This window comes from Symphodus melops (assembly GCF_947650265.1).
Source record: "Symphodus melops genome assembly, chromosome: 13".
Classification (NCBI taxonomy): Eukaryota; Metazoa; Chordata; class Actinopteri; order Labriformes; family Labridae; genus Symphodus; species Symphodus melops.
In genome coordinates, this window is record NC_136703.1 from 18,945,047 (window position 1) to 18,962,040 (window position 16,994).

Here is a 16,994-nt window from a genome sequence, read left to right on the forward strand (position 1 = left end):
TTGCCTTGTTTACATCAGATGAGATTCAAAGGGTGGGCTACTGCCTTTTTGACTTTTCTAACATGTTATTTGAACCTTTTTTTTTCTCTTCTTCTTATTCCATAATCTCCTTTTAAATCCTAGTTGAGTTTAAAATCACCCCACCCATTTTTAGCCAAAGAGCCAACATTGCCACACCTGTCACACCTTTTGGCTTGCGGTTGAATTGCATACTCTTCCTCCTACATTACTAACATCTGCAACAATCACAGAAGGCATATTTTTAATCCACTGCATTTTGTGTACTTTATCGGATACTGTACCTTTATTTATCATTACTTTGACCAGTTTTTAAAATGTGATGTTTAAAGTAAGTTATATGACATTTATGTTTATTAGTTGGGTCTATATACCTGCACAATCAGTAATTAAACTCTTGAAACTTTTTAATCAGATTTTACTAATAATACACCCTTGCTTGTATTTATTGTATTTCTGTTTTGTAGCACTAGTTGTTTAATTTGACTAAATGACCCTGAATTCGTCACATGATCTTATCCCACTTCCTTCTTTTGACCCCCGTGGAAATAATGACACAAGATTCAGGTGTTAACCTGAGTATTTATTTCTGTTGTTGTTGTTTTTTGTTTGTTTTTTGGCGGGTACCTGTATATTCTGAATGGATGCTGGAAAACCCATCCTTTTATATTTGCATAGGTCTTGCCTGTCAGTGGACATCCGCCACCTTTAGGGATGGAGAAATCAGTACATCACAAAAACCATGCAGAAGTAGTGAAAGGCACAATCACCATACTTTAGATATCAGATACACCAAAATTTACATGACTATATTTTTCATTTGCATGGGAGGAGGGGTGTACTAGTTGAGATGTAACATGGGCGAAACCCCGAGTGTTTAAAGCTGCCATCATTTCAGGGCACCACAAAAAACATAAACGATTGCCAGACATTCAACGCCTTTCATTTAAAACATCCTATTGGTGAACAACTGTTCTAATAACAATACAGGAAAATACAAGCATATTCTAGTTTACTTAAATGAAACATTAAAATGTGTTTTTGTATTTTATATTTATATATATATTTATTTATTTGTCTCCTGCCTCTTCCTTTCCCTGTCCACATCAGTTAGACTTTTCCCTCTCCCTATTGTTGTGTCACGTTCAGTCATATACCACACCATTCAATTATCACACAAAACAAAGAACAGACTTCCTTTTTAAAAGACAGTGCAGAAAAAGGTAGACATAAAAATAAGGAAGAAAAAACAGGACACTATTATAGTGGAATATGACGTGTATCTGGAGGGCATTCTACATTATGGATGCACACACACCTTCATCTGTGATCTGTCATGAATTTTTAACCTGTGTGCGCACGCGTGTGTTTCAGTAGAATCAACAGAATACATAAGTCATCTTTAAACGGAAAACAAACATTCTGATAATCACATCATAAATTAATAGATACTGGCAGATGCTGAATAGAGGAATTATTGATCAAATTATTGGCAGAAATTAAATCATTGTGTTATGTGATTCAAGAGGAAATCATACAGCTTTCTAATTTAGATGGTCTTAAAAAAAGACAAGACATTCCCAATGCATACAAAATGAATACCTCCTTTTTTAGCCTGTACTTTGCACACATCATCACCCCCCTCACTCATTTTAAAACCATGTCATTATATTGAATCACAAGCAGCATCCATGCATCTGATGCTATGCTACCCGGACCCCATAGAGGGCAGTGTTTGCCCATGGCACATCAACTTTGAGTCCAGTGCTCTTTTTATAGTGCATCTCAAAAGTGATGAGACTGAAGTCGGAGCAGAGATGCCTCTTTTGCCCTCTGAAAAGCCCTATTGATTTGATAATGAGCACAGAAGTGAGCCAGAGACAGAGAGAGATAGTTCTTATTTGTCCTATATCAGGAGGACACAACGTTTTGGACTCTCGTCCTGAGGGAGGCTTTGACATCTACTGGAGCGTTGTGAATGGTTTTAGAATTACTCGTCTTTTGAGGAGGTTCTAGCACTAAGGGTCAGTACACCTTCTCACACACAATTTGAAACGAAACAAAAAGAAAAAAATGATCACACCAAAAAAAAAAAAAAAAAAAACAAGCACACAGCACACAGCTAAAACTTGAACTCACAAAAAGTATGACAGTGCAAACTTACATCCATGTCTCATAAAATTTACAAACATTAGTATACACTTCAGCACCATTGTTTACTATTGTTGTTGAATACATATCAGTAAGCTAGATCTTTACGTGGACACTGCTAGTGATAGATGTTGCGGTGAAATGGGACAGAAAGTCATGTGGAGGTAGCACATCTGCGTTAAGATGATAGTTTTTCGACGTGCTGTAGGGGGAAGATGGGTGTTGGTAGGCTTTAAGGAGACATTTGTCCTTTCTGTCCTAACAGGTGTCAGTGCTTTTCAGAGAGCGATTGATGTATGAAAAGGTCATACTTTCTTTTTGGTGTTCAAATTAGAAAAGATCTCGGCGCACATTTTTGGATGAAAATGGCTGTCGTGTGCCGGGCACATTACTTAAGAGTACAGACCACACTTTTTTAATGATCATTACGCTGTGTCATTTGTTATTTGTGTGCATTTGTCAAACAGGTACATACTTTGATTTCTTTCTTTGGTGGAATTAATGCAGACAAGAGACCTTGAAATAATAGTATGACAAACTGAGCAGAAAACAATCTGACAAAACAAAATAAAGAGTTGCCACCAATACCACGACGCACTTTCTTAAACCTGCCGTTCCCTGTAACCCAAAGGCAAGCCCAGCATCTTTTCGACTAATCTGGATTTCTATGCATTAATATGGCCAACACTTGTCCTCATATTAGATGAGTTAGCCTTATTCAGAAATGAAATCTGCAAAACAAGGGCATTTTCAAATGTGCTCAGAGGGTTACGAAACACTTTCCTGAAACCATTTCATGTTTATCCCATTCCTTTTAAAACGATCTAGCCGTAAATTATTATTCAATTACTCTTTAGTCTGCTTTGCTCATACTCTCGCCATCTTCTACTTGCTCCCAAACTTTACAATGTGAGCTGAGAGAAATATCACCACATAACGTTTCCTATACCAGGTCGCCCCATGTGTCCTCGACTGTTAGAAAAACACATGTTGAATGATTTGACTCTCACACTCGTCACACATGGTATTTCCATCCACCTTTACTGAATAAAACAATAGTCGCCCGTGAAGTAAGTAAGCTTCGAAGAAGATGAACATGATGAGTTGTTTTCTCGTCAAGGCATAATGTCTCTGTCTTGCATTTCTTCCACCAGAAAAAAAATGCAAAGTACTTCTTTATTAAATACCTCAAACTATTATCTCAAAATTAAAGAGAATTTTAGGGGTTATACGTTTGAATTAAAACATGCCTGAAGGAATAATGAAATAAATAAAAGAATATTCTACCAAGGTAGGAGGAAAAATCAAAAAAGCTAAAGTTTTTTGTTGTTTTTTTCAGATAATATGTTACTAAGTCAAACCTGTTAAAATATCTTCAAGATATTTTCGGTTGTTTTGATTCTGCAATGGACAACAAGCATGATAAATGTCAAAGCAGTTCTACTCAGAGGGCGTTGTTTAATTCAACACAATGGGTCTTAAAAGTCCTTTTGTGGACCAAAAAAAAAAAGAGCTACTGGTATGTGGTTTTTGAGCATCATTTTACACAATGTAAAGTGAATATGCAGTGGGTGGATACATTAAATCTTATGTGTCTTGGAGTTGACTATGCACTACTAATGCCCTCAGAGTAAACAATGCCCCCTGGTTGCAGGGGGTTTTAGTGGCAGAAGTTGCGCTTGCTGGGCTGGTGAAGGAAGGAGTTTCTGCTGAGGGCTGCGTTGCGGGGGACCTGCTCCCTGGTGAGGTTTTGGCGGTGGATGCGGTTGCGGCCGAGATGGCGCCGCTCGATGCGGGCTTTGCTACGCTGGACCCTCGCCACTTGGGTGACCTTGGCAAGTGCTCCAGCCTGGGCTGCAGCTCCACGGGTGACCCTTGTAGGCATACTGCCGTGGGTGGCGGGGACTGCAGCTGGTTCAGCCACTCTGCTGCAAGGAAAAATAGGAGTGTGTTATAATAGAGGCTAAATTAAGAGAGGCGGGTCAGGTGTAACGAGCACAAATGGTGCGACATTTCTCACCTAACGCTGCTCGCCAGGCTCACGATGCTCTCCTCTCCCACCATAGACAGGTTGCCGTTGGAAACCATGGAAAGGTTGTTGGAGGAAACGTACACAGACATGCTGGGGTGCTCAATGAGCAGGTCCTCCATCGGGCTAGCCTCTGCTGTGGCTCCCTCTGCAGTGAAACAGGGGGGAGGGGTGACAAACCAACTCTCATCCATGCAGCCTCTCTCTGGGCCTGACCTACTGCTACCCCCACTGCCCCTACCCTCACTTCCAGAGGACACTGACGGGGTGGAGGACGGTGTGGACAGTCTGGCCCGTCTCGGCGGGGTCACGGATGTAGTGGTACCCACATTTGACAGGCTTGCGTTTTGACAAAAAAGGGCGTCTGATGATGCTACTGCACCTTCTGCCCGACCTTTGTGTGTCCTACGGCGCTTGTGAGGCACATTTGGAACAGGGACGGGGTATTCAGTCCTTGTATGTTCGTCTGAATTTTTTGATTGGTTACTTTCCGGGCATGATTGTGCAATTAGTGGGGCTCCTGTCCCTTCCTCTGCCTGCATCATGCATTCAGATTCGTCTGAGCGCATGGCGGCAATGGAACAGCCAATAAGGACACATGGTCAAGAGGACAAGGAGATTCGAAAATGATTTTTCAAAAACAGCCATGCGGGAGGAAGTGGGCAAGTTTTGGGGGAACACATACGCACGCGCACACATACCAGTGTGGGGAATGTAGGGGTGTTTTAAATTTATTGAAGGAGGGGAAGAAGAGGGGGTAAGGAAACACAAAACATAAGAGCCACATCATTAGTTGTGTTGACCCTCTAAGGTTGTGATTATGTCAGTGACATAATGCTTTTACTCTGCTAAGAACTACTTTTATGTTGCTCTTGATGATAGAATGACTACTGTACGGGCAGCAAATCATATTTAAATACTCAATAGTTGCCTTTGTCATGAGTGACATCATACACAAAGGGGAAAGGGGGTGTATGTATTTTTCCATCATCTGAAAGACACCACGCTTTTTAGGGGGGGGGGGGGCCATACGGGTGAGTGAAGTTGCGGCACTTCCAGACTGATTCTTCACCTCACCCCATCATCCCGTTTGATACTTCTACACTTCTGATGTTAGCTGTGTTATTCACATGCAAGATGGAACAAAGAAATATTCCATAGCTAAGTACTGTAGGTCTTTAATCATAAAACAGACATTTAGATTTTTTTCCCAGCTTAGAGTGGCTTTTCTATCAAACATCCACCAATCCCACCCACCACTGCATTCACTGTGTTGAGACTCACCAGGCAGGTTGACAAGCATCCATCCCTCCTCATCTGCCTCCGTCACACATGGGTTCGGTCCCTTCAGCTCAGCTGCCACCTCCTCCACTTCGCCAAACAACAGGTTGCTCAGACGCTGGAACATGACTGCTTGTATTGTCAAGTGTTGATGACCTGGGTGCTTTTTTTTCGTCCTCAAAAAAGAAGAAGCTATAGCTGCCTTTATGATTTCTTTTTGTGTTTTTACTAATCGCTGCTGCTGCTTTATGCAATTCTGTCACTGATTTTTTTTTTTTTTTTTTGTCTGAACTTGAAGCCCTTGCTGGATCTTGGTTTTGACAAACAGGTGTTGAGAGGCTTCAGCAGTGCAAATGTAAGGTTTCACTTGGTTTGAAGCAAAGGCCTGGAAAGAGAGAATAGGAAAGAAGATGTATTGGTAAAATGTTATAAGACATAAAAACATTTCTTTAAAAAATAAAAACAAATAAGGAAAAGTTTGTCATTGGGTAAATTTCCTGTGTTTCTGTCAGAGTGCATGAGATTAGCACAAGAAGTTGGCAATTTGTGTAGTAAGAGCACACAATGTATGTGCTAAGACCTGTGGTAAGAGTTATTTAAGGCCACGTGCAAGATCTATCTTTTGGACTGGATTTTTCTATCTGTATTGAAACATTTATACTAATCTTTAACAAATTGAAACGTTTATGCTTAAATCAACACATTTCACAGTTCTTTTCAAAATGTAAAAACAGCTCTGATGTTGTGCATAGAGGCAATGTGTCTTTACAGCTAACATTTAGTTTCCAAAAGTCGAAATCCCCAGTAGAAATAGACATTTTTTTCACTGACTGCCTTTTTGACCATTTGGTGGCATTACAACAACCTTTGAAACAGACCCATGACATAATAAAACATTGTAATAAGTGATTGCATATAGTTGCTGTATGCATCATCTTTCATATCTTTTCACTGACTATCTAAAAAAACGACAACATTTCTCCCCTTTAATCCTTTATTGGTTTCTGTCAACTCCTGAGTGAAATATAGATTATAGCTGTAACCTGCACATTTTTGTGCCAGTAAATAAGAAAAAGGAGACGAACCTTAAAGGTATTGTGGGTGAAAATCTTAGCTTTGTCACTGTGGTTAACCTTGATAGTAAATTGACCCATCTTTGATGTACAATATTTATAATAGTTTTTAAGCTTTAAAAGCTATACACAGGACTTAAGAAGTAATACAAAGCTTAAATTTAACTGAAGAGAATACAAATTGGAAGTACTGAGATAGAACCCAAACAAAACATAAAAGTTTAACATGATAAATGACCTATGACGAAAACACCACTGTTAGAGAAGAGTTTGATTTAATTCACAAATTCCACCAAAGTGACAGCGTATATGTGAAAAATGCACAAGTACAGAGACGTTACTAATGGTGCAACAGAAAAGGACAAGTGCCTGACCTTAATGTGAACATGATGATGTAATGTTGAACAGATGTTCGACCATCCATTGCTTAGAAGACAAACCCTCCATGTTCAAATGCTGACTTTTACTGCAACCATGTGAGAGCAGAACAAACTTTTCTGGCACATTTAAGCTGTCTTTTGAATTGCAGGCTTCCATCCTGTACATTGTAAATCATTTGTTTGTACTGATGCATGTTTTATGGTACAAGCGATTACTATTTCAAACATAATTTATTTCAGTACACATATCTGTTTGACATCCTGCCAGGTCTGTTTTTAAACTATTATGAAAACCCAATATTTACTGCTGACATTCAACTATTTCCCCAGCTAACAAGAAATGACAGAGGTTAATAATAATGAGGGTGCACGGATTAAAAGGTGAGACTTGTATACAGAGCAAAGAGACATGAAAGGAGATGTGCAAGGATGCCTGATGGGAAGCTGTAACTTTATGTCCTTATTTGGACAATTGCTATGGCTATTACAAGAAAGGAAAGAAACATCCTATGTTTATCTGCACAGCCTTATGTCAGCTGGAATAACAATCATTTAACAGATATAGATACTGTGAACTGGTGCATTTATTGGAATAAGTGAGGGACAAATAAAACCTGAGGAGAAAGTGGTTATAAGATTTGAGAAAAGCAGCAAATCGTTTCTTTAGTCTTCTGCTTTCTAAAATGTTCAAACTGCATTACTTAGGGAGTATGATCTTATTCTCACACACTATATCATGATTAAAACATATCCAAATAATTAATATATAAAAAGGCCTGTTCTCAGAACTTGCAGAGACAATCCAAAACAACAATAACCTGAGTCTGAACGGAGTCATGTAGTCAATGCTCGGCACCAAAATTGTTTTGATGCATTCCTGAACAAATTGAAATTTAAGTCAGGAGGCTGTGGATAAAGATAAACTTTTGGTAGCAGGGCTGGAGGGCTGCTTTGCATAAGGTGCAGCATGTATTTACAAAACACACAAGCTAAATAGGGACTACAGAAAACAACCTCCAGTTAAAGCAATTTTATCAGTTTGGTGACTGTACAAACTCACCCATGCTATCTTAGTGTAATTATAGCTAATGATACTGACAACACATGCACAGTAGTCACCACTGATATGGCTTCTATATTAGTGGAGACCTTAAGATATGTTTAGACATTATCTTACAACTATCACCCATTAAGACTGATAAATGTCATTGGAAGTTAAACTGTATAACTGGATTAATGGTTTCTTAAGTCGTGCCTGTTTTTCCTTTAAAACTATTAACCTTTTCCACTTGTTTTTCTGTTTCATTTAACTTTATCTTGAAATGAACATACAGTTCAAAAGCTCTTTCTAGCCTAGTTGAAGTAAACTTTGGGATCTGTTGATGTCAGCTGTTTACAAAACTATCTTTTGAATAGGCTATATGTTTATATAGGCTAAACATTTTAAAGGATAAGCCATTATTCTCTATTCTTAGAATGGCTTTAAAGCAGCCACCCTGAGACACTAGTTAATTTAAAAAGACATGTTGAATTTTAACAAATCAAAATCTAAGCAGTTCTGTTGGCTGTTTAAAAAATGGTCTCAAAACGCAATGTGAAGTTATAATTTGTGTTGTATTAAATTATTGAAATAATAATGCTTGAAAGGCATAAAGGCACATTTGTTTGACCTTTTTCATTTTCAGGTTTGTCTCTTTAAAAAGTGGGAGGGGGCTCGCCTGATGGGCGGAGCGCCGGGAAATGAAAACAAGACGCAACAAGACGTTCGTTTACGTCACGGTCGCTTACAGAGAAGAGAGGCTCTGTTTGGCGACCGGAGGAAAAAAATAGTGCTCAATTGCAATCGAAGGGAAACTGTGAAGTGTTATGACTGTTTACGGTTCGTCATTAAAAATTCTATTCTGCTATAATAACCTGTGTCTGAGTGCTGGATATTGTCGACTGTTATAGTAAAAAAAAATGTAGCCTATATAAAAAAATAAAACGCTCATAGCAACAATGTTTCCGTTTGAAATCCACAGAGACACCTTTATAGGGTAATCTATAAATCAAACCTCTTCCTCGGCCTTAGACTGCCGACTGTGAGAGAAAAGACAGGACTATTTCTGCAGGGTACCCAGGTAAGACATGAATTAGGCTATATCTGTAGGCTCTAAGCCCTACAGCTGAGGGGTCAAAGCAATGACAGTTGTGGCTCAGTGACACTGCACGAAAGTCATCGACTGGATCAGGTTTGCAAGAATACAACTAAAAGGGATATTTCATTGAAATAACATGAGTGGCTTTTTTTTTTTTAACAAAACCTTGCAGACTTCAAAATCCGCCTCCAAGAAAAAAACATCAACATCCGCCATCGACTAGACTCCACATCAGTATTTGGTGCAATTTACAAAAAAAAAACGGCTGCTGGCATCCTGAGAGATAATATGCACACTGGCGTCATTTTTCAGGATATAGGACGTCGAATCGACCCAATTTAGCCGCTTGGCTTGGGTTGCTGCTTTTAGATCTTTGCTGACCTAATAGTAGGTCCTCACGAATTATATCACATAGCAGTCAAGGATAGCCAACCCTAATAAATGAGTCCGCTATGAAGACAAGGACATCATTCAGCATGTTTGAAATAAAGGCTGATATGTGATATTTTCTAGTAGAGACATTGGCAGAGACAAGTGTAGCTCGATAGCCTACCTTTTAATAGCACATAGCCTTAAGACAAAACACAACAAGCAAGAGATTAAAAAGAACAGAATTACTTACCTGCCTTTGCAATGTTTTTCAAGTTGTAAACGAGATCTCACATACAATAGAAACGACAAAATTTCTTAAAGCACAGCTTTAGATAGTCTTCAGGAGAGGTAGTTAAAACACCATAATATAAAAATAAAAGGCTTTCTTCTTAGAAGAAGATCTTCGTGTAAAAATGTTACACTGATGTTTTTTTTTCTTAGATCATAACATCTGCAGCTGTTTTCCTCCTTTCCTGTATATTTTCCGCTGCAGATTTTTTCCTTCTGTTTATTGCTGCCTCCAGCTGATCCTCGGATCAGAATGTAGAACGTACAAAACAGCTGATTGTGAGATCACAATACACTCGGCCCCGCCCATTTCCCCGCCCACTTCAAGCACATCAGCCAATCAGAATATTACACAAGCAACAAGCCGGGCCTCTCTAGGTAACAGGGTGGGGGCTGGGAGGCGAGAGGAGCTGTCAACCTGCACACAGATGGAGGTTGCTGAGGGACTGATCCCTGATCAGCTTGTGCTTTCACCATCTCTCATGTTTTAGGTCATAGCTGGGGGATGGTAAACTGATTCCGAGTCTGTGTGTGTATATATACAGTATATATATATTTTTTCTATAAAAGATGAGGTTCTGCTAATAGCAAAGTGATTCAATTGACAACTTCATTTTCAGATTAGATTAGATAAACTGTTACATCACTTCCTAGATATAACCTAATCTGGGCCGTAGGGTGAGTGTATTTATCATCATTGTTGTATAGAAACTTTATCATATGAACATTTTATTTTGAAATTGAATTGGATTGTCTCTGTCACGGTGTACACCATTTAAATACTGCATCTGCTCTAAGAAATATCCTGTCATATATACACGTTTAATTTATTATTGAGAAAACAGTTAAGTTTACTTATCCTTTGATACTAGTGCTGTGACTTTAAATTTAATTTGTAAATACATCATTTCCCCCTCCCCCTCAACATCCATGTTTTTACTCCGCCTTGTTGGGCAGGACCTCCACGTGCCACTCATTGTGTACCAACCAATCAGAGGTGTTTTTCAGAATGCAGCATTTGTGTAACCAATGAGCTGTGGAGTGGTTTTGAAAGCCCCTGGTGGCCACACTTTACACTCAAGCTTTGACAAGAAACTGCCTTTTATTACTGCAGAATAAACAGATACTGTTGATCTAACTGTGTTTATGTGTGTGTGTGTGTTATGGAAGCCTGGGTTATTTATGTTGGAGATCATCCTGGTTGTGTTTGAGTGAAGTGCATTGTTCTTTAGTGTCACTTTTGTCAAACACGGAAAATCATTTTTTGCAATATCGGGCATGTAACCGGTAATTTTCAGTCTTCACAAAACTGGTTGGGTCACATGGAGGTCACTTTACCCTGTACTTTATGAAGCTTCACCCTGTACTTTATGAAGCTTTTGGGTTCCTCTGATAACAATCCTCCTTGATTACACTAATTTAGCCCACTAGGAGCCATCATTGTGAAATCCATACTATTTGACAATAATCTCTGAAACTAAGAAATCTATTTGTCGTGACTGTATTCCTGACTGTAACTGGTAAACTGTGATGCTAGTTACACTTGGTTTGTGAGCCTTACGCATCTCCTTTTAGAATACTGTTTTATAAGGCTTAATTCAAAATGTCTTCATTATATCACACGTGACTACTTTATGTTTGTGTGCACTTTGCTTTTTGCTTCGTTCCTCCATTCAAAAAGAACAGTACTTGGCTAGTTGCTGAGAATACACACATTTTACAGATGATGTAATACGTTTTACAGATAATGTAATACACACCCCTCTCAACAAAAGTAAAATAAAGTAAAGTAACTAAAGTACTGTGTGCTTCATACAACATTACAGTATACTGTACTGTGTACTGTAAAGTTATACATAACTTTTAGTGCTGCAGTATATTTGTACAGCAAGCAGCAACATTCAGCAGAAAACTTGAATAGGCAGTGTTTGCTGTCAGGAATGTGCTTCTCACGTATACGTGTGCATGTTTTTATGCGTAATCAGAACTGGCTTTTTGGATGGACGCCTTGAATGCAAATTGCAAACAAATGAACCACACCTTAAGGCTAGTGAGATGTTTGTCTTCATACAGACTCCTCAGCGACATGTTTCTCTCTCTAGGCTGTCATGTTTTTACCTGAACAGTGAGAGATGATCGCACAGCAGGAGCTTTCTAAAGACTGGATGATAAGGTTTCAGCCTATACAGTTACCAGGTGCTAGGCAACTTACACACATGCACACAACAAACACACATACACTTTGTCAGAAATATTAATATCCTGGTAACACATTTAACAACAACAGTTTGTGCCTTAAACTAATCATAAGAAGACAGGAGCATTAGTGAAACTTGTTGTGTCCTGTCCTTGTATTTCCACTTAATTATGAGTAACATGATGCTTTGGGAGGTATGTGTAATAATTAGCCTTAATGTGAACTTGTGATTGCGCTCACAACCTTTTAAGACTTATCCAAGCTTCGAAACACAGAGAGAAAAATATATTGTTTTTCCACTGTCTGGATCTGTATTGTCTGTGTCCATGTCTGAGCTTTCACTGACGTTGCCTGACTTCACAACATTCCCACAGTCTCCCCAAGTTGGTTGAAGAAATAGGTGAGAGTTCATAGCAGTGTCTCCCTCTCTCGCCCCCTCTCCACCCTACCCCCTGTGTGTTTTCATGGTTAAGAACGTGACATGCTGCTCTTATTTAACAGCGTGCCTGCCCTTAGCCCAGCTGACACAGCCTACTGACTGATGTGCAATATGACGCTTTTTGCATCACATGAACAAAACTTTCAAGCAAAGAAATACACATTTTTCTCGTCTCAGGGCAAAATAAGGGTTGGATTCACGACCATTCAATACGACCACCATGTTTCTAATGATACACAGCTTCATGTAAATGGGTGAAGTATCCCTTTAAATTCAGAAGACTTACAAAAAAAAAAAAAAAAAAGTCAGACCCGTGGGTTGTATACACAGCTATTTGGTCTGTGGTTGAAGAGCAAGGTGTGTCAATGGACAGGTTGACTCAGAAGTCTGGCTTGTAGTCAGAGTTGACACTGAAACAGACAGTAAACAAAAGCCTATTAATTTGAAAATTCCTTCCTCCCATGAGTGATTAATAAAAAGGGTTGTGACAGTGCTGTCATACGAAATGATCAATTTCACATCTTGTGTTTTGCTTCCAAAATAAACGTAAATATTTTTTGTGTGATCGACATAGAGAGGATTCATTTTATAAAGTGAAACCATAAGGAAGTCATATATAAGGCCAGTTCATCTCATCATATTGAAATGCAATAAATGATCCTGTTAAGATTTTTTTTGTGTATGTGTTTAATTTGAGATGTTTTTTTCTCTATGCCTCCAGTGACCCTTTCACATCTTACCTTTATTTTTGGTGCCTCTCTCACTCCTCTGGATGTTAGGCCTCTCTGCTCCTGCATGGCTGGCTGTTGGCAGATGATAAGACAGCAGCCAAAAAAAGATACTGTACTTTATTAGTTCAGACCTTCTCACTTTGTTAACATTCTTCACAGTACCAAATTGCAGATCTCTATATGATGCAATTGATTGATTAGTGAAAAGAGTGGTATTATATTTTCGAAAAATACACTGGTGTGTTTTTAAAAAGTTAGATGATAAAACTGACCTCTATACCTGTGTTAAACATGAAATGTTTCATGAAAAATCTTTCTTTTTTAACATGTATTGTTTTGTGTTCCATTTGTACACAAAAATATAAAAAATAATATATATATAAAAAAATATATAAAATATAAAAAGAAGAGTCTTTGCCCTTCTTAAAAGACCAGTGAACGGTGCTATGGGCCGCAGTGCTTTTAGCTAAATGCTACCATGGCACAGAAATGTCAATACAAAAATGTCTATTTGTTTATGTCCAGTGTTTAGCCTGTTCTGGCTATTGCTCATAACATCTTATGCTAAAAGGCCTCTTAATTTAGCATGTCCTCTTTCATAAATACAGGTACCTAATTCACTGAATTATTGGTATGATGGTTGGAATTATTTCACTCAAAGAATATAAGGATATAAGAATATGAATACAATTAGGAAATATTTTATATTTCAACCAGAAAACAAACATTTCCTAGAACACTTTTAAGCAGCATTAAAGACAAAGCTACAAAACATTTGTCTTTATGGAAGCACAAATGTCAGTAAAATAGCCATCCACACAATTGTTGTAAAGGGGTTTCAATCAAAATCAAAGCCTTGGACCTATACAGTTTAGTTTTACAATCCATGCCACAATTTTTTAAGTCTGGGTCAGTGATTCCCTGGAATCTTACTGTAGCCTATAATGAATTTCAAGTTGCTATGGGCAACAAGCAAAGACTCATGATAGTCACCTGCTGGTTGCCATACTCCCTATTCAATGACCACTTGCTGCTTTTTCATTTCAGTTTGTTTGCATATGAACCAGGCATGCTTACAAGAGAGAGGTAGAAGTGATGGATGGTGCATCATCACATTTTGGAGTGTCGCAGTTTCTACTTGTTTGAGTCACGCAAAGCTAACGAATGGATATATCACTTGCTCTCTAAATAAAATGTGGTTAAGAGATTGTTGTCAGTATTCTAATCTATGATTCAGCATGAAGAGTAAAAGAGTATTCCCCTGAATGTTAAGTCGTTCCCTTAAAATGCTGGAAAGGGATCTCTATCTGCAGCTGCAGCAATGTTCCCGAAATCAAAACTATCAACTCTTTGATAGCTCTGAAGCAGATTTGTTAATCTCAAGGGACTGTGGGAAAGGACCATCTAAAGTTCAACTGTCCATTTATGTAGCTGTTGCCAAATGTGTTACCCTGGATGTTCTGTCCAAGTGTTTGCGTTTGTGGATACTTGTAAGAGAGACACAAATGTAAAGTAAGCAAAAAAAAGAAATCAAGATAAATTGTGTGTGGAAACAACCTGCAGATTAAACTCCACTAATGTAAATTTGTTGTATAAATATGTGTGTTGCATGCCATTGAAATTTAGATGATGTAATCTAGAGTTTTTTCTAAATTTTCTACATACTGGAATCTATCATATAAATAATTTGAAATGCTGACCTTTTATATGGTTTGCTGACTGTGATGTCTGGAGGCCTGTAGCCTTAGATAAAGAGCTAATTTCTACATGTCATATTGCAAGTTGCCAGACTGAACATGTTGTTATCATCAGTGCTTGACAGTCACAGGACAAGACGGCCTTCACGTACATAACACTAATCTGACTGCTATTCCTTACTCAGCACAGGCTCAACATAGGGGGCCAATCAACAACAACTATTCCTCTCTGCAGCCAGGTTGCTTTCATTTTGCAGACAGATCCAAGAGGCAGGGAGATATTAGTCTGTCACTCTTTGTCTCCTTCCATCATTCCCTTCTTCACCCCTCATAAAGCCCTCATGCCATGTGGATATCCCATGGGTCTGTCCCTACAAGGCTTAAGCAAACAGGGCCTGGAAGTAGTGTCCTTGGCAAGAGTGTGCTGATAAACACCACCTGAGTGAGAACAGGCTGTGCTTTCCAGAGGGGCTGACATCCCCTCATTCATGCTCCCCTGGAGGCTGAAGCATAACAAGAGAGCTATTTTAAATTCCCCCAAACAATTAGGTAACATTAGACGACGAGAACGCACTGAATTTGGGTCCACCACCTGTGAAACATTGTGTTGTAGGTTCAATTTCAAGGCATATTGGTCTTCATCCACACTATCCACACCAAATAATCCTTAGCCCCCTAAAGTTAGCATGGAGAGAAGATGAGCCTCTTGCTCAGATGATGACCCTCAACTGATACCAAAACATGACCAGCAGGCTAAATAAAGAGCAGGGCACCGATGAAACCAAAGAAAATCAAGCCACAAATACATCAGTTACTTTTCCATTAATTCACACAGACATCAGTTGAGTTCTTCCGTTTATAAAACAATAAACAGCCCTGAGTCTCTAGAGGCTTAGAGCATGTTAGCTTTGTATTTTTTATTAATTCATTAAAACATCAATTCTTAATTTAGAAAACCAGCTTACACAAACATGCACACAAGGATACACACTGTTAAAAAATACACATCAACTCAAGGTCAAAGGCTGAAACCAGGGTAAAGTTATGCTCTGAAGTTACATAACTTGACTTCAGCCAGAACCAAAAATATCTTTCTCCACTGTCATCTCCTACAGAGGATGCTGCTGCACAAATTTCAACAGAATAAATAGGAAGTTTAATTAACTTAATGTTAGCCGATAAGAAAAACAACCCACAACTGTTCATTAATCAGACATTCAAAATGTAAAAAAGGCTTTGTTTTAGTATTTATCTTCACTTAATTATTCTACCTTGCGTTTAGTCGGAGTCCTTTCTATTTTCCAAAGAATTCATTGTTTAAATACCATTTTACTGTAGTTTTTTACTTCCCTTATTTTCCCCGATTTAACCCTGATACAAACACACACACACACACACACACACACACACACACACACCTAAACACACACACCTACACACACCTACACACACACACACACACACACACACACACACACGCACACACACACACACACACACACACACACACACACACACACACACACACACACACACACACACACACACACACACACACACACACACACACACAGAGCTTTGGATCTATCTTTGGTTCAAACAAAGTAGTGGCTTAACATTACATATATTAACTCTAGTCCAAATCCAAAATATGTCTCAATGTTGAGCCGGTTATTAGAACCCTTTATATCTAAATGAATTTGCACAGCCGTTCAGTAGGGGATGTAGCTCAGTGGTAGAGCGCATGCTTTGCATGTATGAGGCCCCGGGTTCAATCCCCGGCATCTCCACTCCTTTTCTTTTCGGATATTTATATTCTGAATGAAGCGGTATCCTCTTTAGATTTTATATATATATATATATATATATATATATATAAAATGTTGTCACAATGTTTTGGGTATCATTTCATATAGCCTTCTCTGCATTTTATATAATGCCAAATTCGGTTTTTATATAATTTATTTTGGAAATTCCACTTTCACATTGTTTTTATAGATTGTGATTTGTGGAGCTATTATATTAGAAAAAGCCATGAAGGTTTCATTTCAGGGTTAAAAAGATAATTATGAGCCTATTTGTTCTTGTTTTAAGGGTATATTAAAATAGCATCTACTATTCAGATTTAAAAAAATAGCGCTCATATTTTAATGTTTTAAATTTATCTCTCAAAGTTCATGATAAAATGTATGTGGTAGAG

At 38.4% G+C, this 16,994-nt stretch overlaps 1 protein-coding gene across 4 annotated transcripts; it reads right to left on the minus strand.

Moving 5' to 3' along the window:
* Positions 1 to 588: 588 nt before the first annotated feature.
* Positions 589 to 12,013, minus strand: tp53inp2b (tumor protein p53 inducible nuclear protein 2b). Of its 4 annotated transcripts, none has more exons than XM_079358998.1 (4): positions 9,693 to 12,013; positions 5,483 to 5,864; positions 4,190 to 4,757; positions 589 to 4,094 (listed from the first exon to the last, which is right to left on the minus strand). In XM_079358998.1, the coding sequence occupies exons 2-4, from the start codon at positions 5,604 to 5,606 to the stop codon at positions 3,830 to 3,832; spliced, it is 957 nt and encodes a 318-aa protein (XP_079215124.1). In that variant the 5' UTR covers positions 5,607 to 5,864; positions 9,693 to 12,013; the 3' UTR covers positions 589 to 3,829. The 4 variants fall into 4 exon arrangements, with proteins under 4 accessions (XP_079215124.1, XP_079215123.1, XP_079215122.1 ...); XM_079358997.1 differs by having other exon boundaries at positions 589 to 4,097; positions 9,697 to 12,009; XM_079358996.1 differs by having other exon boundaries at positions 589 to 4,097; positions 9,693 to 12,009.
* Between the last annotated feature and the right edge of the window lie 4,981 nt (positions 12,014 to 16,994).